Here is a 27176-nt window from a genome sequence, read left to right on the forward strand (position 1 = left end):
CAAGCACGTTGTCCTGTGCCTCTTGAGCGTGTTCTCAAGGCTGCGCCCCCTTCTCACCAACGAGACGCTCCCATCCTCCTGCCCGCATTACCCAGACCCTTCTCTCGCCGTGCAGGTGCGGCCGAGGCCTGCGGAGCCGAAACGTCCGAGAGGGCCTGGAGAAGCCTCCCGGCCGCGTGAGGTCACGGCGCAGCCCGGGAGAGCCCCGGGTCCCTCCCCCGCGCAGGCGGGGCCGGGGCAGCGCGCCCGGAGCGCCGCCCGTCCCTCCGCAGGCGGCGGCGGCGGCCCCGGCGGGTCGCGGTCGCTGTCGCTGTGCCTCGCTCGGCGCGTCGCCCCCCGCGGCAGCAGGGAGCCGGCGGCGCTCGGCCGGCCCGGGGGGCGCTGCCAGCGGCTCCGGGGCGGGGCGGCCAGGAGAGGAGGAGGAGGAGGAGGAGGAGGCGGGTTCCCCTTCCCCCGCCGCGGGCTCCTCGCCTCGGCCGCCCCGGCTGCGGCCCCTCCGGCGGGCGCACGGCCGGGCATGTCCGCGGCGCAGGTGTCGGAGCGGCGGGGCTGGGGGGCGGCCCAGGAGCCCCGGCAGCCCGAGCCCGGCTCGCCCCGCGGCGAGGAGGCGGCGGACGAGGGCGGCCGGAGCAGGGAAGCCCCGGCGCCCAAGGAGAACGCGTGGACGCGGCGCAGAGCCCGGCGGGACAGCGCTTCCCCGCCCGCGGGGCCGGACGGGCGGCTCTCAGCGCAGGAACCAGGTGCGGGGCCGGCAGCGTGAGCGCGGCGCCTCCATGGCGGCGGGGCGGGTTTGGGTTTGGGGTTTTTTTGGCGTTTTTCGGAAGGAAAAGCGCGTGGCTGCCGGCGGCCGCGGAGCCGGGCCCGTGCGCGGCGCGGCGCGGCCGGGTTTGACATACATGGGCACGGCAGGCAGCGCTCGGGGCGGGGGACACGGCCGGGGACAGCAGCGCCCGGCTGGCCGCAGCTCCCGCGGCTTGCGAGCGGCCACCCCGGGCCCGCGGTGACCTCCGGCCGGCCCTGGCGCTCGCAGGGAGCGCTGCTCGCCCACTCGTCTCGTTCGGGCTCCTTCAGAAACGCCGCTTTGCCGCAGCTCCTTTTTGGCTGCTTGTGCAGCAAGGCCCTGGGAAGGATCCGTTAGCTGGGTTTGGCTTGCAGGATGGGGCTGCGGAGGCTCTGAGCACTGACCAAGGCAGACAGTGCGCTCGCTGGTGGGATTTGGTGTGTTTACATAGCCACGGGATAATTTCCTGGCCTTAAATCACTACATGGAAGATAAAGCTGCTTTATGGGCAGCACGCTGACATGGCTTTACAAAGCTGGTCGTCAAGGACCTAACTTGAAATTGCCAGGCTTTGTGCTTAGGCTAGCAGAGAGTTCCTGGAAGTTTGGAGCTTCTTGGAGTATTGTTCTTGGCTGCAAGTAAACTGCTGACCTCAAAATAAATACTTCAACCAGCGCTTCCCCAGAATTTCAATCTCAGCACTTGCTCCTGAGGGCACCTGACAAACCTTTTTTGTGATCTCACAGTCACTTTTATCCTTGAATTAAACACGTACTTCCTTGACAAAGAGAAATATATAATTTACAGTTTCAAGGATACAGGTCATACAAACGGAGCCCACATTCCAGACCACAGAATCTCTTACTTGGCTGAAGAGCAGAACTTTTGGCAACATCTATATACCCATCTTTATTATCTGCACTGTTTTGTTTAGGTGTACTGACGCTCTCCTAAGTACCTGCTTGTGCCCAGCTTCCAAAATCCAGCTGGCTGGGCAGAAGCTTGTGGTCTGCTTCATGCATGAAAGGGGACTTGTCACTCGTTTGCCTTGCTGTGGCAGCAATAGCAGCAGTGCTGCATCAGAAGCAGTGGGAAAGCTGCTTTTGTTGTGTTAGCACCTTGAGTGCTTCACCTTGGTGAAGTTTGCTTTCCCAGCAAAGATAAAACACACAAACAGGTGTTGAAGGAAGGAGGAGGCAGCAAGCAGCGTGTTCATACACTGTGCACATTGTCTGCTTCATTTCATTATTTAGGAGAGCCTTATATTGTTTTTCTCCTGCAAGAAGTTGTGCCTGCCATTTATGGAATTAATAATTAAGCTGAGGAGTTGTACTAGAACATAATTTTCAGCGGCCAGGTGTGTAACTGAGCAAATAAGGGAGTCAGCGTTGCTGGCAGGGGCACTGGTGAAGAACACGCACCAAGAGGGTGTGTTTTGGTTTGGCCACCTCCAGAAGCACCGTGAGGAAGCCACCACCATTCTTACCCTTGTAAAAGGCAAAGCAGCTGATCCTTGGTGGCTGTTTGAAGGGAGAAATTGCCATGTGCCTCCACCCGCAACAAGGGATGTATTTTGAAGAAACTAATTGCACCTTGGCAAAGCAGAATCTGTCACACTAGGCCCTGATGAATGTTGTAGTATGGAAATTAGTCATGTGAAATAATAAGTGGATGAGCAGAAATACTCCTGGGATGGAATGTAGAACTATCCGTAAAGAGGATAATAAAATGTACAGGGATCTCACATCAAAGCAGGGGCTGGATCCTGCTAGACTTGTTGATCCTGGTGTAATTTGTTCAAAGTTTCCTGAGACGTGCACCTATGGTATGTTCAGTGATAGTTACAGACTTGAGAAAATTGGCTCCAGCCTGTCATCTTTGAACTTTCAATTTAGCATGGGATTGGTTTGTGATAGAGGCAAACCTGGCTCTTGTTATGAAACAAACTGTTAATGTCAGCTGATGCTACCAAGAAAATGTAAAATTTTGGCTGAAGAATTTGGTCCAAGTGTTGTAGCTAGAGCTGATTATATTTTTGTCTCAGATACCATAGTGGGTTTTAGTCATTGCAGTAAACCAAACACCCAATGCAAACATACCTGAACTTTTCATGGCGTGTTTGTCACCACAGTTCAGTATTTCTGACCAAGAGTTGCATTAAACTTTGCTTTTAAGCAGAATAACTTCAGAAGCTGCTTTTACATCCCCATCTGCTTTTAATTTGTGAGGAAAGACTCATATCAGGTATAAAATTGCTAGTGAAATTAATAGGCTTCTCTCTAGTTCAGGAAGAATTGTTTCCCTGAGAGAGTGGTTGAGCTTTGAAGCACACTGCCCAGGGAGGTGTGGAGTGCCAGTCCCTGGAGGGGTTCAAGAAATCACTCAGTGCCAGGGTTTAGTTGACAAGGTGGTGTTTGGTCAAAGGCTGGACTTGATGATCTTGGAGGTCTTTTCCAAGCGTGGTGATTCCATGGTTCTAATCCTGGTGATGGTGGTTGCATGGAGTGAGCTTCAACAGAGGCTGCTAAGTGATGAAAGTGCTTCTGACCTGTCCTCCCTCCCCTTGTAGTGCCAAGCCAATGTATGGCAGTAAGTCCTCACTTCTTTAGTTGAAACTGTGAGTTTTCCATCCTCCACATAAAAAAGCATCACCCAGGATTGAGTGGCTGAAATAATTTTATTTCAAAAGTTCTGCCACCTCTTCATCTGATGAAACCTTCAGCACTGTCCTTTTTGTGAGGTTGCAAAAAGGGAATCTGAATGACAAGTTCTCAAATCCTTATGTGATTTGTATAGCTGATGTGGGTCTCTAATGAGTTATTAGATGATTATTCAAAAGTTGTTCATAAAATTTGTGAAAATATTCAGTGAAGCAAAATACTCGTGCTGCTGAAGTGGTTGAAATGGGTTTGTGTGTGCTTGAATGATGTAGTTAATTAAAAGAAGTGCACACTTTATTCTTTTATTTTGTTCTTATTGTGTTTATTTTGGGGTATCAAAGAGTACATTTTATCTGTTTGATATTTTGGTAGCAGAACCATTTCACTGTAGTGCTGTTGTGTAAATCAATTTGCTTTAGCCTGATAGTAAAACTGGTTATAAAGTACAGTTTAATGAAGATACACTGTGTTGTTATCAACAGCAAACCTTAGATGAGTACATTCATAAATTATCTGATTATCAACTCTTTTGGGTGTATTTAAGTCAGCTGTTCTCATTAGTTCTTATGAATTCATGGAGTGTTTTAATAGCAGTGTCTAAAATTATTCAAAGCATTATTAGAAGTTTCAGTCTTGACAATTTTTCCAACCCCGAAGGGATTAAAAATGTTATCAATACAAAGCTGCTGCCAGTATTTTAGTTGTACATAACAGCATGTGTAATTTTGTATGGCTGGTTTTTGTCTGGGGTTTTTGTTTCTAAACTGGAGACCTGTTATGAAACTGAAACCCACCTCCCTGTGCTATGGCATGTGCTGCATTTAACCATGAAAACTTTGGTAGAAATTGAGTCACAGGTTGCAGTTTCCTATGAAGAAGCTAAGAAAAAAAAGAACTGAGAAATTAAATTTAAAGAAAATAAATAGCATCATGGTGAATCAATCATGGATTGGGAATTTCCCCCCCTATTGCTTGTTGTATTGAAAAATTGATGGGTTTTGAGCATAAATAAGTGGAAGGATGCAGGTGTCATAACTCACTGCCTTGGTTAATTGTTCAAATGTTGTGGAGATTGACAATCTAATGTAGCTTTTGACATAAAATTCTAGAACTCCTGCAGGGCAGAATGTTAGAATAATAATTAGGATTTTTTTTATTATTGCTTTGCAGAATCTCTGCTCTAATCCATGCTGTGGATTTTAATTAATGATATTCTCCAAGGAATAATTTTTGTTACATTTGCAATAATTCATCTGTTAAAACAATAGATATAATCATAGCTTACCTCGTTTAAAAATTGAATATACTGTCTAGTTTCAAACTAAGCATTGAAAGAAAAATATTGTACAAGTTCAACACACAGGCTCCAATAAAGTTTTGAAGAGCTGGGTGATTTTATCTGCTCCCTGAAGCACTTCTGGTATTTATGGGGCGCTGTTCCTTCACAAAAGGGAACACAGGTACAGTCCAAGTAAAAATAAAACCTGAGCATTGTCTAGTAAGCCTCACAGCATCAACAGTGTTTGTATCAAAAATCAGAATTAATACCACCTGTATTAATAGACTTTGCTTTTAGAAGAAATTGGCAGTATCATCTTCCCTTTCCATCAGAAAAAATTACTTGCTGGCTATTTATTTGCAGGGCTTCAAACCATCCTTTCTGCAGTCCCATAACTGGTGATCCTATTGTCTTGTGACCCTATTGTGGTTGTGATCAGGGGTAGTTTGGTGAGAGCTCTTATGTACAAACTTTGCTCCTCGGCCATCCACTCTGCTTTTCCTTCTCTGTTGCTGTTGTCCCTGAGGATTGCTGCAGTTTTGGTGGTTCCAAAATTCATCTTTTTCATTTTTCAGAGCTGTTGTTCCGTTTGTGTTGACATGCTGCTCATGGCATGCTTGTACAGCCTTGTCTTTCTGCCGGAGCTGCCTCCTGTTAGGATGTGGTCTGTTGGGAAACTTGGAAGAACCATAATAAAAGTGGCTCTGGAGGCTGATTTCTGTTTTCATCTGAATGCCATCCCTACTGGATGGAGCTCAGTGATTGAAAGATGATCATTGGCAATTAAAATTCATACTTTATTTCTCTCTCTCACACCCTCAAAACTCTGAAACCACCGAGTAAAATCATTGAAGAGCAGTGAATTCTTTCATCAGCACAGCACACCACTTATTAACAGGTTCCTTGTAGCATAACACAGGATAAACTATTTTAATGCAGTTGTGTTGGAATTAACAAGTGAAATAGTTTATTTGCACTAAAAAGGCCATTTTGGGGTACCCAATGCTGCTATGGGATATTGAAACCAAGCCCCAGGCTGATGTTAAGCAGGGGGCTTTTATCTGAACAGGTGCTTTGCCTGTGTCCAGATATTTTTTCAGGTGTTTTGTGGCTCTAGGCCTGTTTATGACAACAGAAAAGGTGTGAGCTGGGTAAAACCTTTCAGTGTTGACGTGTTATGTTCTTTTACTCTCCCACCCTCCTTCTTGTTTTTCCCTCCCCTTTATCTTCCCTTTCATGCTTCACACTGAAGTCCAGCTCCCACGTGATAAGCCCCAGAAAGCTGCCCAGGAAGGACCTGTTGGTAAATTTGGTTGTAAATTTGGTTTTCAGCATGGCTTTTTTAGCAGGACAAGGGGAAGCACAGAGTGAGATGAGATCTCAAGTTCCAAAAGGGCATAATCCACCAGGCAGTGCATTGCCCAATATTTTCTTTTTGTTTAGCTTGCAAATACATCTTCCAAGTCTTGGATTACTCCATTCAGATAAGAGAGATTCCTTCAAACGAGTTGGGTCTCATTCTGCTCCATTCAGGCAGCTTTTCCTGCCACCTGGAATAAATTATATCCCATGACTAAGAGAGTGCAGCAACAATGAGCCTTGCACTTGTGGGTGCCTCGCTACGCCCTGCTGACACACAGAGCAGCAGCTCTGGCAGAGCAATCCTTCAGCAGCAATTGGAGTAAAAGTGCTGTCAGGTGGAAAAAGGGCTTCAGTCAGGTGATTGGACAGGGATGTGTGTTTACAGCCACTCAGTTTACCTGCATGGCTAATTGGCAGCTCTCTTGGAGAGAATTACAAATTTGTTTGCTGCTCCACCCCTGCAGTTGCTTGTCTTGTTTTGTAGAAGGGTAATTAGTTTACTACTGAGTGGCAAGTGAAAATTAGGGTTACATGGTCACTGTGTGTTTCTTAAAGCTCTCAGTCTGAAGTTAATTGAGATGTGTGTTTTGTCTTTGTTTTAAAGAGCAGATCCGTAGGAGAGGCAAAAACCTGCTGGCAGATGCTGGTCAGGATTCACTGGATTTGTGTCTGGTGAGATGTCCAGGTTGTAGGAAGCACATCCATGAACTTCATCACTGATATGGCTATAAATGATATTAAAATTGAGGCTGGAGTGTGGAGTAAGCATTAGTTTGTGTTGTAACGTTCGCTGTGTATTCCAGGAAGCAGCCAGAGAGGCTTTCCAGAGCCACTGGGGCACAAGGGTGGGGTTCCCAGTGTGGAGCCCTGATAAGGGAGATTAGTCACTGGATGTGAAAGAGATAAGGGCTGAAGAGGTGATGTTATCCCCGTATAAAATAATCCATTTGTGATTTCACACACATTCAGCGTTTCAATAAAACACCCAATGGGAGGTTTCCAGGAATGCCTGTGACTCCCTCTGTATGGGAAGGCATGCACTGGGAGAGCATTGAAGAAATTAAGAGATGGTTTCCTCTTGCTCAGGAGATCAGATGGGATCATTATTATAATGATTAAGCTTTAACAAAGTAGTATTTTCCTCTTTGCATATTTTCCTTTGTTGTTTGTTTGTTTGTTTTTTACTTTGGCTTGATTTTGAGCTATATGGCTAAACTTTATTTGGCTTCTGAGTAATTACTTAGAAAATTACTAGGAATTTGGGAACATATAATTGTTTTAATGGTTTTTTCCCCCTCGCTTGCATAACTATATATTTTATTAATTCTGCCCTATAAATATAGCTTTTAATAGGAGGACTTATTAAATGTGTATCAGGGATTTTCTTAGCCACTTGTTAGGTTAAAATACCAGCATTTTTACATAGCCTTGAACTTCTTAGTTGAAAAAAAAAGTAGAAAATTAGTAGAAAAAAAAAAGCTTAAATACAGAGTAAGGCAGCATCTTGTACACCTGGTTTGCAAGAGTATTTGCCCTTATTATGAATGTGAGTTTTCACTGTCATGTACTATTAGTGACTTTATTCACGAAAAAAAAGGTTCATTGGCTTTGATATCAAGCCCTCAGAAACACTTTGGTGTAGTATGATAGAGCATGGCAGAGTTGTTAACACACACCTGCCTTATTCTTTAGAAGTGCAGCCTAATTCTTCACCTGAAAATGTTTTTCTTCCTTTTCAGAACTACAAAATTCCACTAAAGTGATAAAAGCGGGAAAACCCAGGTCAAGAAAAAGCAGCAAGGTCTGTATTTTTGCTTGTATGATAAATAGCTGATACTGCTCTAATAAAAGGGTAGAAGATATTTTGGAGTTCCAACCAGAAGTGTTATGTTATGCCTTGGTAATAGAAAACAGAGAGAAATAAAAAAAAAGGGAAATTAACATTAGGAGCATTGCTAAATTGGTGTATGGATGAAGGATAAAGAAAGGCATTATTGTTTAAATAATCACTGGGATTCCATAAATATGTCAAGGGGCTGCAAAAAACCGTGCATCACTTGAGTAGAAGAGATGCTAGATTGGTTTTGGAAATCCTCTTTGCATCTCATGTGATGAGTGTCCTTTATGTGCATAAAGTTACCATTACAGGAGACAGCAAGTCCTTTCATTGAAACATTAAGTTCCTAAAATTTTGTACAGCCACCCCTTTTAGGCTGGTAAATAGCTGTCAAGTTTTTCCAAAAGCTGAAAGCCTTCAGCAGTAGACACCTTTTAATCACACATGTGTAGGACAACATTTAATCTGACAATTGTCTGATGTGAGCTCAAACTCTTTCAAAAGTTGTGTGCTTTTTTTCTGTTGTATTACTTGCTTTTTTAAAAATAGCTACTTTTGACAGCTCTGCTCCAGGGGTTAGTCTGGCTCTCTGAGCCATGACTGACATCTTTCCTGTGTTAAAAATGCCTGTGCCTTTAAGGAATATAAACTGTTTGTCACTTTTTCAGGCTGATGATTTGGGCGATATCACAAGCTGGCCGACCCCGAGCGAGATAGCAAACAATGAAGTAAGTGTCCTTTGGAATCCTCAGAATTATTATTTTTTTTTTAACCATATTGGCTTATCTGTTTCATGCTATATATCCCAGAATGTGCTTTGGGTGTTGTAGGGTTTCAGTAGAAGTTTTGTCAGTAATTCAGGATACTGGTGTGTGCTAACTGTCTGCACTGGTACTGGAATTTGTTAGTGGTGTGCCACAGACATGTGCATTAAATAGTGCCTTATTTTTTAACTCCACTGTTAAAGAAGTTTCATTTACCTTCTCTGATGTTTTCATCTGTTTCTGCACAGATGAAAAGGCCTTTGGAGTTGTGAACACGCTGCCCTTTCTTGTGGCTCAGAGTGCTTAGTGCCCATTGTCTGAACACAATTTAGTTATTCTTAGTTACCTTATTCCTCTGATATATTTTTCCCCTTCTGGGTTTTAAGCTAACATCTATTCTGTCAAATTATCCTCCTTTCTCTTTATCTCAAATGATAAGTGCATAATGTATTTTAGACCTCTCTGATGCTATTTAAAAGAAGAAGAGAGCACAGATTATTTCAAGTGGTGAGGTGCCATTTCACGGTGCTGTAGCTCTGCAGCAGCATCCCTGTGGTGCTTTTACTGTGTTCTTGGGCAGGAAAACCACAACATCTGGCTTCAACCACATGCATTTTATAGCTGAAAGGGTCCAAATTCATGTAGTGTCTCTAAAACAAAATAACATTCAGTTTGTAGTTAAATTTAGTTTATTTGTCTAGGGGAAGGCTTTGTGCTCAAATTAATTAGAGCACCCTACTGCAGTATCTACTGTATGTATTCCAGCAAGTTCAAAGCTGTCTCCACAACATAGGAAAATTCTTTCTCTTTAGCAGAAATGTCTGCAAAACGTCTCATGGTGCAGGTAAAAATTTATATCTGATCACAGAATTATTTGGGTTGGAAGGGACCTTTAAAGGTCTTTAATCCAGCTCCCTCAACCCAAGTGGAAAGAACATCTTCCACTTGATCAAGTGAGCTTCCTCCAGCATGGCCTTGAATGTTTCCCAGGATGTTCCAGGGACATCCAGCCTCTCTGGGCAACCTGTGCCACTGTTTCACCACTCTCGTAGTGATAAATTTCTTCCTATACCTTGTCTGAAACTCTTTTATTTTAAAGCCATTCCCCCTTGTCCTATTGCTACAGGCCCTGCTAAAAGGTCTGTTCCCCTTTTGTAATCCCCAAAGACTTTCTTAATCTAAAAATTCATTTTATGCTGTTGCCATGTTAGCAGAAAATAAAGCTGTTTATAAAGGGACTTTACAAAGAAAGGCAATTCTTAAAGTTCACCCTGCTGAAGAGGCTGAGAACAGGAATAAAAAAGAATTTTAATAGCTGAAGGAAATGTGCAGTTCCTGCTATCAGCAGCTGTACTGCCAGAAATAATTACCTGTGTCTCTTACAGTGTAAGACTGGAAGTCATAGTAAGAAGCCAACAAATAGAAGAGAAAAGGAGGAGAAATCTGATCAAAAAAGCAATAATGGAATCAAGGACAATCCTGAGGCAAAGCCAGATGGTCCAGCAGATAACACTAGTGAAGATGAAGCTCAAACTAATAACCAAAGGAAAAAAGGTGAGTTTAGGCACTGTGTATAATGCAGTAAGGCACTGTTGATACAGCTGCATTGATTCCAGTTGAGTGACTCAATAAAACTTCTCATGATGTGCATTTGCTGGGTGAATACAGAATATATTGGTGTCTGCATGGAAGCCTCAGCCAGGCTGCCTCCCTCAGGGTTTGGAGCCTTCTGGTCAGTCAGATTTCTGGGGAAAAAGCAGCTCATGCTCTGCTGATGGTCCGTGGAGCTCTGAGGATTTCTGGAAGATTTTATCATGGCTGTACAAGCCATTTCTGTCTCTGATATCTTTGTTCCCCTCGATAGGTAGCACTGTGTTAAATTAACTTAAAAAAAAAAATATATATATATGTGTGTGTGTTACTGCATATACACCAGCACTTCCATTTTCATGCTCTACTATTAGCATGATCATTTGAAAACAAAACCACATTATTTGCTTCCTTTTGATCCAATCTGTTACACTCAGAATGGGAAGCAAACCTCCTTTGGTCAGGAGATTGGAATAGGCTGGAGAAACAGCAGAAAGTGTATCAATATCAGTTGTTTTTTTCTTGCTTCCCTGCTGGTGTTTTTCCAGATCCTAAAGACCTTTGCTGTTCAGATTTATTAATCTTCCTATATACATAGATATATATTTTAAAAACCTATACTGCTTTAAATTTTTTCAGTCTAAGTGGAAATCTAAAGCAAAGCATTCCACAGGTAAAACATGTTTTCCTTTCCCCCCACCCAGTGCAGAGAAGACATTTTTTATGTACTTGCTTATATTTCTTAGCCACAAAAGAATGGGCCCCACAATACCAATCAATATTTTAGTTAAATAAATTGTTAATGGATACTTTAGGCCAGCCTGCAAATACAACAAAATAAAGCTTTGCTAATGAAACAAAATAAAGCTTTGATGCATATGAATGAACTTTGAATATCTTGAGGTGCAAGTACAGTACCACAGCTAAATTCTTAGGAAAATTTGTATGATTTGTAATTGAAATCTTTATTGTGGTGGTTAATTTTATATGTTTTATTTTAATCTCAAAGTTTCATATACAAGTTGTGAAATTATATAGCAAGGAATTTACTGTCTGTATTTAACACTGACATAGCTGTAAATCCTTGATCATAGAGCATGTGAAAAGCCATTAAATAAAGTGTTTGCCTTTATTTCTTATATTTGAGGTTTAGGTAAGGTTTCATTTCAGTTTCAGAAATTCTTGTTTACTGCTTTGATTTAGTATTTGTAAGAAATTAAAATTTCCATGTTAAGTTTCTCCCGCTTTTTATAATTTGAAATTTAACTGTTGCTAGTTTTGCAAGGAAAATTCTATGGAGTCTTTTCAGGAGCTGAAACCTCAAGTATTAGTATAATAAAGAGTAATATATTAACTTTTCAAGGTAACAAGCAGAAATGGGTGCCCCTGCACTTGGACGACGTGAGGTCAGACAGTCAAGACAGAGCGGGCTCTCGAACGAGCTCCAGATTTGTGCTGGAAGCAAACAAGTTAATACCTCATAACAACAGAAGGAATGAGGCAAGAAGTAAGTGCTTCTCACTCTCTGGGTCTTGCTGGTGGTGGCAAATAAAGTGTAATATCAATGAGCTGGCAGTTTGTGTCAAAACTTAGGTAAAACCTGATGTTTATGTTTGCCAGGGACCAGCAGGAATAGAATTATTATATTATATTCCTCTTCATGGCGCCCTACACCATCTCATCCCACAATTTCACAATGCAGAAAGTTTGGAAAAAAGCCTCAGAAGGCGTCTGCTGAGTCCTGCTCTGCTGCTATTCCCACAGCTTGTTGCTACCAGAGCAGCTGCTTGTGGAGCTACACTTTGAACTCTGCTTTGGCAGTTCTGCTGATGTTGTTTTTTCCTTTGAGCTGGACCGATTCCCTCAGCTCCCTGACCTATTTCTCAGCACAGCTATACAAAAAGCTGCACTAACACCACAACTGCTGCTGCTTCTGGTCCTCAGGTGCTGGGAACACAGCTGGTGAGGTGGCAGAAATCTTAGGCTGAGTGGAAGTTTGTTGGTTTAAGTTTGAAAATTGCAGTATACATTGCCAGTTTGAATGTTTGCTCATTATAATAATTACTGGATGTTACTGATAAGGAATTTATGAAGTCATTTTAGGAACGTGGATGTAAGAGTTAGATCTGGATGTCTGAAGGATGGATAGAGGTGGGGGGAGGATTTTTATCAGTTATCACTACTTCCTTCAGCAGTTTTTTATTAGGATGGTCAAATGACTGAAAGCCACACACATATAGATTATATTCTCTGTAATATAATTACTGTAAATTCAGAGCCTTATTTGACAGGGCTTGAGTGTATGAGCACACATGTGTAGGGCTCACTAAAGCAAGATTTTTAATACAATTTTTAGTACATATCTTTAGCCAGTCCTTTGTTAAATTTAGCAGCTCTCAGTTTGATCCAGTAGGGTTACCTGAAAAACTGTGGATGCCCCATCCCTGGAAGTGCTCAAGGAAAGGCTGAATGAAACTCTGAGCAATCTGGTCCAGTGGAAGTAGTCCCTGCCCATGGCAGGGGTGGCTGGAACTATTTGGTCTTTAAGAGTCCTTCCAACCCAACCATTCTGCAATTCTGAGATTCCCATCTCGCTCCAGTAGTGGTGGGAGTTGTCCATAGGAGGAGACTGAGCTTTTGTGATAATTCCTTCCATCCCTGAGCTGCTCATGGGCGCCGTGACCTCTGAGCTGGCACCAGGGTGTCCACCTGTGAAAACCCAGGGAATATTTCTCTGTCTGCTCTGGAGTGCCCTGACCCCCAGGGGAGCACTGACTTTGACCCTCACTCATGGAGAAAGTTTCCTAGACTTCAAGTTAGACTAGAATCCACAGAAGTGTGAAACAGATTATAGAGAGCAGTGTAGGTGTATCACTTAGTGAGAAATTGAGGTTTTGGGACTTTTAGTGTGTTGTGGATGGAAGCAAGATGGAGGGCACAGGGTGTTGTCCTGGGTTTCTTCTTCATGCTGCTTCTTGCTTCTTCTTCATGGGTTTGGGTGGCATTTTGTAATTGGGCAGAAAAGTCCCCATTGCAGCTCTTTGGGATCAGTTATTGGGTTAAAAGGGAAAATAATCCAGGTGTCAGTTATTCATTGGATAGTTTGGTCTTAAAAGACCTTGTAACAAGAGATTGTTGGCTGTTTTGTGCCTTCTAATGAAAAGCTGCTGAACTCATGGTTTTCAGACTGTTTTACTGATAAGAAATAATAAGTCTGAACACGAAATATTGTCTCAAGTGCCTTCAGTCCAAACCCCCAAAAAACAACTGGTACCCTGGCACCCAGCTGCTTCAGAAGCATTTGGGATTGACTGCCTGTCCATCCATTACCTCCTTGCTGCTGAGACCTCCTGAGCCCTCTGGCAGGGCTGGCACACCTTTCCTGCTCCTCTCCTGCAGCTTCTGAGGTTTCAGAATTTCTGAAACCTCAGCGTGGCTGAGGCTCAGGCTGAGAACTCTGGTGCCATGAAGGACCATGGCTGGCATGGCCTTGGAGCCACCCGGCTGTTTCTTTGTGACTGCAGGTATTTATTTGGTGTTTTGTTGTTCTCCTGAAGGCTGGCGCCGCGACAGGGACAAGAGGGAGGACCATGACGAGGTGTGCAGCGTGAGGAGCGATGGCGGTGGTGGCGGCCGAGGCTTCTCCAGAGGCAGAGGAAGGGGCAGGAGCAGAGGAAGAGGACGAGGCAGAGGAAACCCCAGCAGTATGCTTATCCAACAGATACCTGGCAAAAGCTATCAAAGCTATGGTTTTAATGTTGTTTTAGTTTTCTGATCTTGTTATTTTGTGTTCTCTTTTGTGTTGAAGTGAACTTTGACTATTCACTTGGTTATCAAGAGCTGTATGGTGAAGGAATTGACCAAGTGTTTCAGCCTGAGCTTAACCCTGGTGTGATTTATTACTATGGTGATGGAACAGGAGTGCAGATGTATTCTGTGGATGAAGCACTTCTCAAGGAATATATCAAACACCAAATGTAAGTAGATTGCTTAATGTATAAATATTTTCATTTCAAATGGTGTTGAATCCTTTCTATCCATGTCAAATTGAAGATTAAGGCACTTTGGGTTAACTTTGACACCATTACTAGTGTCAACTCGAATTTATTGACTGGTGGGTGGAAAATCTTGAGTAATGGGGAGGAGTTTTAAGGAAGCTGTTTCTACATCTTGTGCTGTAGTCTGGCTCTAACTCGTATAACTGCTTGATTTATGGTACACAGCCCTCTTTATGTTGTCATGTAATTGAGATATGGATGTCTCTGAGCTTGTGCTTTTGAGTACTGTTGGTCTGTTTGCCTGTAAAGCTCTTCTTGGGTGATGTTTCCCCCTATTTGCTCTCAATTTCACTTTGAGAAGTCTCGTTAGTTTGATGTTTTCAGTGTGTTTCACCTGAAACATGTAATCGAGAGAGAGAGAGAGTAGTTTTGCAATGAAACTTGATTTTTCAATAATCTGAAATGTTTACTTTCTCGTGTATACCATTAGGCAATGAGAAACCATCTGGAAGACTGATTATCACCAGGAGACAAGTCTAAAAGGGCCTGGAAAGCACTAGTTCATTTTAAAGAGACACTTTCCACCACTGGCAGATATTTCATCCTCTGTACTTGCGTTTCTCAGGATGCCTCTGTGGTGGTTTTTGATTGCCCTCGTGTTCTGTGCAGCAACTTGCTCATTTTATTCTCGCTTCTTTTGTTACAGTTGACGCAAAAAGGAAGAGAAAAAGCCTCTTTAAAGGGCAGAAAGTATCTGACATGTGGCTATCAACTTCAAAACTTCTATTGCAGTCTTTTTTTGCTCTTGCTGCCAGGCCCCTAGGAGACCTGACAGTGGACATGTACCCCCATGTCAGGATATTCGGCCTTCACTGTGCTCAGACAAGTGGGGGAGGATCACAGCCACTCCACTGTTGGCCAGATTTCTGGGCATGCAGTGTAGAATCCAGACCTGCTAAGGTAGGACATGATGATGTCCCCTCTGCTGAGAAAAAATGTCAGTTACAGCACTGGTCACACCTGACTTTGGGTATTTTGGTATTCCCTTTTGGCACCGACAGGTTGGCAGGTGTTGGTAGAAGACTTGGCATGGCCATTGGTTGCTTGCCTGCTGTGAACTCCTAAGGCTTTTGGTTATGGAGTTTGCTTTCCATGAGAGGGAGATTCCTGAGCAGATTTAGAACAGAACTTCACTACTTTATTCTCCCTAGATTAAAAAAAAAAAAGTGTTTTTTATTTATTCCCTTCTTTTATCACATTAATAATGATGGGAAACAGACTTTATTCTTCAGTTATCTGTTATTAGCCTCGAGATTGGGGTGGCTTTGTCTGCTTTTCATAATTTAGTTACAAAATATGAAAGTGACTATGCCAAAGAAGGAAGTATATACAGAATAAAGATAAACAAAATCATTATGTCTCAGAGATCCTATTGCAGTCCAAGATAAATCAGGATATATTAAAGAAGTGAGATTGAATCCTATTGGATGAATAAATTTTAAAAGTTTACCTGCTTAATAGAGGAAAAATATTAGACACTGTCCAACTGAGTTGATGTGTAATTACAGGAAGAAACACATTGCTATCAAGCAATTTGTGCTTGTCCCAAGAACCAACTACATGTACAAGAGAGTAAAGTTTGGATTGCACCCAAAAATATCTTCTATGTTTTTAACCAGAGGCTGAAGTTGTCAGCCTGAAAAGTTTCAGTGCTTAGCAGCTCCTCGTTCTGCAGCATGCAGCAGAACTTCATTTAAAAAGTCCTCTTTCTTTAGAAAATAAACAAATCAAAGTTCAAGCATCAATTCAAGAATAAGGAAAGGGACTCTGAGGAAAAGGCAGAAGAGAAAAGCTGGGAGGGGAGTGTGTGTGTTTAGGTTTGTCCCTCTACTTGGAGCAAACTTATGCATTGTCTTCATTTATCATTAATCGTCTTTCACATTCCTTTTTCTAGAGTGATGGACATCAAGTGAGGCAGTTTGAGTCAAGTTCAGTCATTGTCCATTTCTGCTTGTGGAATTTTTAACTAGGTGAATCGTTACAGGATTTTACCTTTACTGTATGATTGTAAAGGTAACACCAGTAAAATGTTGGTTTATGGCATTTGTGCTTGCTTATCTTCTAGGGAGGGGAAAAATATCGTTGCAGCTCAGAACAGTAGACAGGATATTCTTGAAAGAAACTATCTCTTTGTGCCCAGTTGCTTCACTGATCATACTTGGCTCTGAGTTAGAGCTTAATTCTCCAAAAGCCTTGTTCTCTTCTCTGTTTGCTTTGATTTAATTGCAGTGTTTCCATTTGTCCTGTCTTGTCCAGCATTGAGACTAAATTCATTCTGCCTTGGAGCTGAGTGTTGGTCAGAGCACGGTGCTGATACTGCCAAGGTCTCAGGGTCCATCCCTGCATGGGCCTTTCACTTGGGAGCAGGGTTCAAGGATCCTTGTGGGTCCTTCCAGCTCAGAATATTCTCTGTGTGATCTGTGTGTTTCATAGAGCCAGCTTTTCCTTCACATTTCTTCAGGACAAAAAATTAGAGAAAGAAATGGTATCAAGGTGCTGCTGGGGTCAGTGATGGCATCAGAGTGCCCTGCTCTTGGAGACTTTTTGGCCTTGATCCCAGCTTCAGTGGAGAGACTTGTTTTATTCTTTTTTGAAAGTAGAATGATCTTTATTTCCATTTGCATGTGCAGCTCTTTTCCTCAGCATTTTAATACCCTCTCATTTTCTTTTGTGTGCTCCCTCTATTTTTGTCATACAATTTGAACTGCTTTCCATTAAGTCTTTCCCTACCTGTGTTTTCCTGAATGTGATGAGGAGTTAGTCTTCCTTGGATGTACTGTGCAAAATCATGCTGTGGTGTGTAAGCTCTATGAAAGGCCTAGATTTCAGCTGCCATGTCAATTGAGGGGGTTTTCCATTCTTTTCCATAGGACCTTTTCTCATTCCCTTGCTCTGTGTGACAGATCATGATTTGAATTCTTTGCTTTTTGTCTTCACTAAGTATAAAACATCTTTGACACCCGGATTATTTCCTAGAGCGGCTTCATTGTTGAAAATTTGTCTTTCTGCTGTTTGTCCCTCATCTCTGTGGTATTACCAGACTCCAGAAATGTCCTTGTCCTTCAACATCATCCATTCTTTAAGGCTTTTTTCCTCCATGAACTTGTGCCTTTTTTTGGTACAGTTTCATGCCAAATCCAACATGATTTTGTTTTCTCATCTTCCCACAAGCATTCTTGATGGTTCAGGGTATCTATCTGTGCCTCAGCACTCAGATAGGATACTTAAGCCTTCCAATGCACTGGAAACTGGGACAGTAAAAGGTTGTTCAGTTCAGGATGAACTGGTATTGCTGTGTGGGACTGCAGTTCTTGTCCTTCATCTCTATGGGGGCCAAGACAGTGTTGTTCCCTTCTGTCCATGTAAGTAATGAGAGAGGGGGTGGGTGAAGGAAAACTGGAGAGTAGTTTTTGGTTGTGCAAATGTCACAAGGTTTTGGTTTTTATCCCTCTGTGCTGTACTGAGTCATAAATCTGTCTTAACCTTGCTGCTCTCTGGGTCTTCCGCTGAAGAATGATTTTGTTGATGTCAAAATACTCTGGTTTTTTAATGGAAGCCTTTAACAAGGAATCTAGGTTGCTGCTTTAGGATTTTCTTTAACCATGGAGTAAGCTCAGGTTTGTGTGTTTTGTTCTGCAGTGAGTATTATTTCAGCACAGAAAATTTGGAGAGAGATTTCTTCCTGAGGAGGAAGATGGACCAACAAGGATTTCTGCCTGTGTCACTGATCGCCAGTTTCCGTCGGATGCAAGCTCTGACCACGAATGCTGCACTCATTTTGGAGGTAAAATCATTCAGAAGCATGTGTTTGAAAATTTCCTTGGTTAATTTTGTGCTTTCAGAGCTTCATAGCTTGAGAACTATGCAGTTAAGAAAAATTTTTCTTTGTAATGACAAGGATTCTATAACGAGGCTATAAGTGGCCAAGTTGGTGTTTATTTTTTTTTCCTTTTTTGATAATTTTAATGATATTATATGCTTGTCACACAGGCCCTAAAGGACAGTACAGAAGTTGAAACTGTGGATCAGAAACTAAGAAAAAGGGTTGATCCAGAAAAGTGGCCAATTCCAGGTCCTCCTCCATGCAACCTGCCTCCAACTGACTTTTCCCAGCTCATCAATTGTCCAGAATTCATACCAGGCCAAACTTTTGGCTCTCATACTGGTAAAGGATTTATTTTACAGAAACATAAGTTTAGGGCTGTCTGTCTAGCTTAGGAAATTTGCCTCATGATACTGATTTCATAATAGAAGTTGTACTTTTGGTAATGGTTTATTCAGCTGCTCTGCCTGCCAGCCTTGCACTTGCCAAGTCACATGGCTGATGTGAAGTAGATAAAAATGTCTCTTGTGTGTTATGGCTGTGACCATTCTCCAGGATATAGAATGGTGGGCTACAGTGGAATTAGTAATAGTAATCTTAAACTAGTCCTAAACTCTGCTTCATTTTTGTGGAAGTTCACTCTTTATTGGGGCATCCTTGTTTTGGATGGGAAACTCATTCACATTTTTAATAGGGAGATGCATTTGTTTGCTGACAACCCTTGGCAAGGGAATCTTTTCCTAAAATGTTGGCTGAAATTAAATGGGAAGAATGAAGTTAGGCAGCCATCCACAGAGCTAGAGAAAGACACAGAGAAAACAAGATCCTAATGATCCTAATGATGCTGCTCTTTTTTTTCTCCTCAACAACACGTAATGTCTCACAGGCTATGAAGAAATTTTCTGTGGAAATAAATTCTTAGAATTGATTTTGTTCTGAAATGCTGAGTGAACTGTGAAAAGCTGTCTCTTAAAAATGAAAAATTCTTGTGTTTATCCAGAGAGGTAGGAAAATGGTAGCTGTGGTTAAAAGAAAGACCAGTGAAACAATTGAAAAACAAACAAAATAGAAGCAAAGCAGTCCACAACAGGAACTGAACTACTGTTTTCTACTGCTAGAGTCTGCACCAAGTTCTCCAAGAGTGGGGAGCCCTCTGAGTGCAAAGGAAAACGCTGAATCAAGTAATTTTCAGACAATGTCTAAAGGACTGTCCACAAGTTTGCCTGATTTGGACTCTGAACCTTGGATAGAAGTGAAGAAGAGGCATCGTGCATCCACTGTCAAGCTGAAGGTAAAATCCAAAACCTTTATGTTATGTTTAAATAAACAAATGCAAAACCAACTTTGAGGTTACACTATAAACCAAGGTTTAAACATCTTAACATATGTGATGCTTGAGAATGCAATAAAGTTTGGAAAATCATTATCCAATTCAAATGTAAAACCTTTTCCAACTTAGGAGACTGTTCCTGTACCTGATCAAAAACCAGATCAACACCAGCCACCCCCACCTCAGGAGGAACAAGAACAGGAAGAACTTGAATTTTTGTTTGATGAAGAGATGGAACAAAATCAGTGTCGGAAAAATAAATTTACTGATTGGTCAGATAGTGATTCTGATTATGAAATTGATGATCAGGATGTAAACAAGATTTTAATTGTAACACAGACACCACCATTTGTGAAAAAACATCCTTGTGGAGACCGTGCAGGCAACCGTGCGTGCCGTGCAAAAATTACATCAGAACTTGCTAAAGTCATTAATGATGGCTTGTACTACTATGAACAGGATTTGTGGATGGATCAGAGTGAAAATGATGCCATGATGAAGGTAATTCTCTTCAATTTTTGACTAGAAAATCGTGCCTGTCCAAACAGTTTCCACATTAATTTCAGCCTTCTGCTGTGTAGTTGTAAAATGCTACAGCAAAGTGACAGTAATTTGCAGGTCTGCTGAATTGTCTTTACAGTTGAAAGCAAACCTAAGTTTTGCCAGACTTGCAAAAAAACCAGACTTGACCAAAACCACTGAATGAATATTTTTTTGTAACATTTTGGAGATGGTTCAAGTTTTCCAATGTTTTCTTGTTCTGTGAGTTTATTTCATAACAACTGCAAACCCTTACCCAGAGGGGAAGGGGGGTACATGAGAGAGATGAGATGATGAGGAGGAGTAATTTTAAAATAGTTTTATATTAAGGTTCTGTTGGCCTTGTGGTTTGTTAGAACAATAGTTAGGATGAAGTTTATCTAAACACTGAGTGGTGAGGGAAAGGGGCTTCATCTGTGCACAAAGAGGGGGAAGCAGCTGCATGGACAAATGGAGCATGTCTGCACAAAAGCAAGATGAGAAAGGTGGAATAGCTTGTTGAGAATAAGAGCAAGAAATAAAGTGGATGGAATTTAGAATAAATAGAATTTAGAATACAGATTAGAATGCGCCAAGAAAACCAGCAAACATGAAGAGGGCAGTGAGAAATAGCAAGCTGTAAGGGAGAATTTTTCCTTTTTTGTTGTTGGTACAAACTTAACAATGATTTAATGAGATTTTTCACACGCACCATGGGCATGCCCCACCTGAGACAGGTGTGTGGGTACTTGTGTATCAGTTCTGGCTTATTTTCTCTTCATGAAATGCATCTGTCTCTCAGAATGGTATCTATTGCCCTGCTTTGCATTTACAATTTGCTTTCTCTAATTCAGCAAGAGATTGAGAACTTTAAGAAGCTGAACCTCATTAATAAGGATGAATTTGTTAGTCTTGCACCAGAAACTGCTGATCTAACCCAAGAAGTTCCTCCAAGACCTCCAGGGTTACAGAAAGGTAAGTATGGAAGTATTTGTTTTTCAGTATCTCTGTAATAAAGAACAACTCTGTAGGAGTTTTGGCTCTTTCTGCCTGTGCAGTATTTTAATTTTGGTTCAGTCTGCAGTCTGAGGGGGCTTTTTCTTTGCTAATTTTTCAAATTGCCAACTGTTCACGGGTAGTGTGGCTTCAGTTGAATGACAAGAAGCTGGTGCTCGTTCTGCTTTGTTGTCACTCTCTACCAGCACCAGGTGCTCTTTGTTTGACTTGGAATTTACAATGTGTAAAGTTAAACCGAAGCTGTGAAACATTTTATAGAAACCAGTATTTTTTTTTTTTGTGGGATACAGGGATGGAAGGAAATGAGATTAGAAGAATTTACTACTTGTGTCATACCATTACTGAGCAGTCACAACATCCAAATCTTATCTCTGGTGGTATTTCTGATACTGTGATACTATTAACATTTACTGGGTTACATGCTAATAGCATCTGTAAAGGAGCTCAGTAAAACCACCTCACTTTCTCCTCCCTGCCTCCATATTTAGCAGAGGAGCTGGCCTGCAATTTCCCAAGTGCTGAAGCACTTCCCACAGCAGGAATGGCTCGATCACTGCCAACAGCAGTCCCAGATTCCCCCCGTTTCCACCCCGGCTTCATCCCACGAACACCTCGCACCCCAAGGCTCCAGGATCCCAACAAAACACCCAGGTTCTACCCTGTGGTTAAAGAAGCAAGATCCTTTGATGTAAAGGTAAATGGAAAAACATATTTAAAAGTAAAACCAAAACAGCAAAAGCCTATAAAACTCATGTTTGTATGTACAGTTTAACAAAAATTAAAAGGCAAAAAGTTAAATCCTTCTACTCCTATTGCTTAACTCCAAAATATTTATTATACTCACTCATTTATTTCTATTAAATGCTTTTTGAGTCTTCTTCCTTGAAACTCCTTACTGAAAGAAGTGTAGTGCTTCAGACTTTTGATTAGTTACATAAGACTAATCTTCAGGTTATGAAACTGTGGTCTTGTGACTTTGTAACTTGTTAGATAACAGAATAGAAAACGATTAGATGTCTGTTTTAAAAGGGAGGCAATGAATGGAGTCAAATTAGGGAAATAAATCCTTCATTTACTTTCTTAGGCTCCAAGAAAAAGAAAAACTCGCCACAGTACAAATCCTCCCTTGGAATGCCATGTTGGTTGGGTGATGGATTCCAGAGACCACAGGCCAAGAACTTCCTCCGTGAGGTAAATGCTGTTGCTGTTACTCAAAATTTATTTGCAGGTAGTTGTCACTGCTAATGGAGAAGCAGGCTATAAAAGGCAATTTATAAATACAATGGAAGCAAGAAAAGAATGATCAAGAAAGACAAAAACATGGAATGCAGAGCTGTCTGGAAACAAGCTAGGCAGATTGGTGTTCACAGTGTTGTCTGATCCATGATACAGCAGCAGTAATGTTACTAGAGGCACTGATGTTCACTTCAGCGGTCATTTAAAATCAAGCAGGAGAGTAATGTTTAATTATTGTCCAAAGCTGTTTTATTTTTGCCATATTGGCACAAAATCTGATTTTCTTGAGGGGCACTCAAACCCAGGTGCAGTGCAGCCGTCCCCAGGTGACCGTACTGCAGCTCTTGTGTGGGTCAGGGTGGGTGAGAACTGACTCTGCAGAAAAGGCCACAAATATGTTGGGTTTTTCCTCCAGCAGTTCCAATGCCTCACCTTCAGAAGGAGCTCCACTGGCAGGATATGGCTGTACTCCAAATTCTCTTCCCAAATTCCAGCACCCATCTCACGAACTGTTAAAGGAAAATGGCTTTACTCAGCAGGTGTACCACAAATACCGGCGGAGGTGTTTAACAGGTAAGCTTCCTAAAACTTTTAGAAGCTTCCAGGTGTTGTCTAAAACCAGTTTTCTTCCCATTGTTCCTCATCCTTGGGAAAGGCAAGCAAAATTTATTTGGTGCCTCTGTTTTAGGAACCCTGCTTTCCATTTAACTTTACATTCCCTGACAAAAAAATTCACCCTCAAATCTGAAGTTACCAGAAAATCTGGTGTGTTTTTTTTTTTACTAAAGACAAGACACTTTAAAATATTCTGTTGAAAAATTAAAATAGTGCTTTTGTTCTTCCCTTTCTTTTTTTTCTTCCAGAGAGGAAACGGTTGGGAATTGGCCAGTCCCAAGAAATGAACACACTTTTTCGTTTCTGGTCCTTTTTTCTGAGAGATCACTTCAACAAGAAGATGTATGAAGAATTCAAACAGCTTGCTCTAGAGGATGCAAAAGAACACTACAGGTATTTTTTCCTGAGGCCTTACCATTCCTTTCAATGACTGTGAAGTTTACATACATCTGCAGTGAACCTTTTTAGTACTGCACCTGACTTTTTGTAATTCTTTAACATAGCAGTATGTATAAATTATTTTAATAGCAAAAATCAGTATAGAATTGTGCTGTGCAGATGAATAGCTGGCTGTGCAGCATTTCCTGATCTGTAATCAGTTCTGAATTCTACAAAATCCTGTAACATGTTGACCATGACGAGTCAGTTCTGTACTAACACTCCTCACATTCTTCCTTCTGTAGGTGAAGATACTCTTAAACCTCATTTTACTTGTTCAAACTGGTTCTTGCCTCACAAAAATACCAGGAAAATGACCACAAAGGAAATTGTCACTGCCCTTTAGCTCTTGGATGGAATTCCCTTCCTTGCACCCAGTTCCCCACCTCTGTTACTCTGAGGCAAAGAGACAAGGTGGATTCTTGTACCTCTCTGTTCTGTTCCAGGTACGGCTTGGAATGCTTGTTCAGATTTTACAGCTATGGCCTGGAAAAGAAATTCAGGAAAGAAATATTTGAGGATTTCCAACAAGAAACAAAGAGGGACTATGAAGCTGGTAATTATCACAGGCCTGTCACTGCTCACAATGTGGTAACATTAGTTGAGGATAATCCCAATTCCTTGGCACTGACCTGTTAACTAACCAAGAACAGCTTTTATTCATATTCTTTTTATCTTCAGTTCTCTTAAAAATATAGTTACCAGTGAATAATTAAGTTTATAATTAAATTTGACCTTTGCAAAGCAGTAAAATTATCTTTTCCTGTTACTAGGTCAGCTGTATGGACTGGAAAAATTTTGGGCTTACCTAAAATACTCTCAGCACAAGACTCCAGCTGTTGACCCCAAACTACAAGAATACCTGAGTAAATTTAAGAGATTGGAGGACTTCAGGGTGGATGTAAGTTTCAATGCCTATTTTACATAATATTTGATTAAGTTTCAATGCCTATTTTACATAATATTTGGTATATTTTCATTGTAAAGTAATCTGAGAGCAGTGCTTGGTTTCATGAAATGGCAGCCTGATAAATTCAAAGAACGTAATCCTTTCAGTCCTACAAGTCTGTGGGGAGGTAAAATATACCTGGCTTTATGGCAAAATACCTAACAGGCTGCCCATGTTTCTTTTCAGCCTCCTCTTGGTGAAGAATCTGGCAGGAGGAGAGCAGGTGAGGATTCCGGACACCACAGACATCAGCCCAACTCTTCCAAAACCCTTCCCACCACCAAACCCACCACTGCCTGTCAGTCCAGGGCACTGGGAAGTGTTTCCTCTGGGAATACTGTGCAAGCCACAAAATCTATAGAAAGTTATGTACCAGACAAATAAGACTTTGGATGAGCTTGTGCCCTCGAGAATCAACTTTGGCATCACTCCCCTAATCTGGAGATCTTCAAGGCCAGGCAGTCTCTGCTGCGTGATTAAAAATGTGGGAAGACAGAGGATGGGATGCTCTTTTTTGCAGGATATAGTTCCAAAACACTTGCCCTAGGAGAGTTGCTCTTGGTTATGGGATCTTTGGAAGGATGCTAGGGAAGATTCTTTGGCTTCAGTATTGCTTTCCTCAAGCTTTTGTTTACAAAGAACTGCATTCCTTGCATATGCAAAAAAATACTTCGAGGGATGCCTTACATTTCAGCTCAGATTTCTTAAAAAAAGGTATGATGTATACCCATGTTATTTACTGTGCTTTCCTTACCCATATTTCCCTGTTATTTGTATTTTACCAAAGCAAAAAAAAAAAGATTCCATTCTATGTAGAATATTAAATGGAAAGGAAGGATCTATGTGACAGGTTTGCTTTCAAGGCTAACTATCAAAAAGTATGTTTTTCTGCAAAAGCACATGGGAGAACATGCAGCTGTATATGAAACTGCATTTCTGGATTCTATTTAAAGATAGAGTTTCTATTTTTTTCAGGGTCTCCATAGTTAGTATTTTATTAAGTATGGAGTATGAGTGGACATAACTGGGATAGTTTTGCAGGTATTTCCTTCAGTGCTGGTTCTTTAATAACTCAAGCAACAGAAAACTACAGGGGAAAATTGAGCTTTTGATTTTGTAGTGTCTTAAATTAACATTCAGTATCTACAGTTTGTGCAGATTGTTAAAATAGCCAACTATTCATACTCTGGGCTTGAGAGGTGTCTTCATTTGAATTCTCTTATGATTATGAAGTCTAGCAGGAGAAGCATAATTTTGAATTTTATTTTTTCTCCATTCTTCAAGTAATAATTAGTTTGGAGGGAAAGGAAGTATTCCTTGTAAATTTTAATTTTAATTTGCTTTGTTTTGCACTATCTGAATGAAGTTCTGCTTAAATTGTGCTCGCTAAGCCTAAGTGATTTCAAACAGGTCTCAAGACAATTTCACTGAATGTAAGTTACTCAAATACAAATCCATTTTCGTAGCTGAAAGAGGGGGATGTTTATAACCTGTCATGTCTTATTAACTTCACTACTTTGTTTTTAAAGACTCAAGAAGAACCAAGTGAATAACTTCTCTTCTGGGATAGGTGAGAGGAATTCCAGCTTTTGGTTAGTTAACTGCAGAATTACTTCAGTTAATTTAAAAAAAAAAGTTATAAAGTGATATCTAGCACAGATGCCTTAAACTGACTGCACAGCCATAGATGGAGCTTTAACAGCTCCCAGAAGTTATAGTGAATCTGTTAATTTTTCAGTCATTGTGCTGTGAATCTCACTGAAACAAATGATGGACGTTTGCATTGAAAGGAGTGGATGGTAGCAGTGACTTTCCCCACAGTTTCTACCATTTCAGCACAAAATCCAGCCTTTTGTCAGTGGCCTGTTCTAAAGAAATTTAAATGAACACATACCAAGATTTGAAGTAAATATCCTATAAATATGCTGAAGTAACACATCTCAATCCTGTGTTTGATCCATGCCTTTTGCTACCCATGAAAATGCGAATGTAAATTTGGATTGAAATTGTATATACGAGTAATAAATTTAAGATATTTCAATTTTTCATTGGAAAATGTGCAGATTAAGCTTTTAGTGTGTGTAATTTTGTGATATCTTGAAAAATTTTATAAAAACAACAAAAAACCCTAACAGTGTTCTATATCAAGTTTTTTTTCCCCCCTAAAAGTGTGAAGAAAAACAACTTGAAAGAGTGGAAGGCTGTAGATTTGCATGGGAATTTCTGCTGCACTGAGGTGTTGCCTCGTAAAGGCAGAAGTGCTTCTTGGAATGCAAGCCAGCTTTCTTCAAAAGAATCCAGAGAAGAATATTGATTTATTTTTGTCATATGATTGGGTATTTGTCAAAAATATGCCAGGTGAATGATTAACATGGGGCAGGGCAAGGAGAATGAATATTTCACCTGCTGTCCCTTTAGTGAGCTGGACAAAATCACCACCTCATCCATCCACAGCTCTGGCTGCCTCTCAGGAATGCCCCTTTTACTTCCTACAGGCTTGAATCTTCCTTCTCATTCCTTGCAGACAGTGGAAACAACAATCCTTGCACTGCTGATGGTTTCACTGGCTGGTTCAGGAACTGATGGGGTTTGTGGATCCAACATCCTCTAAGGTCCATTTATTCCAACCTTAATTATGTCTTAGGACAGTGATCTGTAACTGAGCACTTTGCAAGTCTTGGACTTTGTCTAAAAATTCTCCCATGTGCTTGCTGAAGAATTTTCAGGTTTGTCTTTATTTCTTCTGTTAACAAATAACCATACAAACACTTCAAAGCGTTACCCTGCCTAAACCCAGATTTTTGTCATGCTCAAAAAACACTGGATTCTAAACAGCTTTTTAAAATGGAAGGTTCAAGCTGGCTCTTGTTGCTGTTGGAGAGCAGATCATGTTTTCCTACACTGAGCAGCAGCAGCCT

The 27176-nt window shown here is 41.3% G+C and overlaps 1 protein-coding gene across 6 annotated transcripts; it reads left to right on the forward strand.

Annotated features, from left to right (window-relative positions):
* Positions 1-452: 452 nt before the first annotated feature.
* On the forward strand, positions 453-26390 carry LARP1B (La ribonucleoprotein 1B). Of its 6 annotated transcripts, none has more exons than XR_009274663.1 (19): positions 453-740; positions 7822-7883; positions 8588-8647; positions 10069-10237; positions 11637-11780; positions 13831-13977; positions 14082-14250; positions 17971-18115; positions 18322-18496; positions 19273-19445; positions 19614-19985; positions 20858-20978; positions 21509-21714; positions 22105-22211; positions 22672-22829; positions 23120-23264; positions 23555-23755; positions 24083-24210; positions 24445-24518. XR_009274663.1 is itself a non-coding variant. In XM_058803704.1 (19 exons), exons 1-19 carry the CDS (start codon positions 518-520, stop codon positions 24640-24642), a joined length of 3012 nt encoding a protein of 1003 aa, XP_058659687.1. In that variant the 5' UTR covers positions 453-517; the 3' UTR covers positions 24643-26390. The 6 variants fall into 6 exon arrangements, 5 of the variants coding, with proteins under 5 accessions (XP_058659687.1, XP_058659688.1, XP_058659691.1 ...); XM_058803704.1 differs by lacking the exon at positions 23555-23755 and adding an exon at positions 23756-23865 and having other exon boundaries at positions 24445-26390; XM_058803705.1 differs by lacking the exon at positions 23555-23755 and adding an exon at positions 23756-23865 and having other exon boundaries at positions 22675-22829; positions 24445-26390.
* Positions 26391-27176: the final 786 nt, after the last annotated feature.

This window comes from Ammospiza caudacuta, chromosome 4 (genome assembly GCF_027887145.1).
Source record: "Ammospiza caudacuta isolate bAmmCau1 chromosome 4, bAmmCau1.pri, whole genome shotgun sequence".
In the NCBI taxonomy this organism is placed as follows: domain Eukaryota; kingdom Metazoa; phylum Chordata; class Aves; order Passeriformes; family Passerellidae; genus Ammospiza; species Ammospiza caudacuta.

What these genes read in the sequence shown, in the direction of transcription:
- LARP1B (XM_058803704.1), top strand. Translation starts at nt 518, where the DNA reads ATGTCCGCGGCGCAGGTGTCGGAGCGGCGGGGCTGGGGGGCGGCCCAG. An exon ending in CAAGATCCTTTGATGTAAAG is followed by an intron (nt 21,715 to 22,104) that starts GTAAATGGAAAA and finishes TTACTTTCTTAG; the next exon opens with GCTCCAAGAAAAAGAAAAAC. An exon ending in CCAAGAACTTCCTCCGTGAG is followed by an intron (nt 22,212 to 22,671) that starts GTAAATGCTGTT and finishes TTTTTCCTCCAG; the next exon opens with CAGTTCCAATGCCTCACCTT.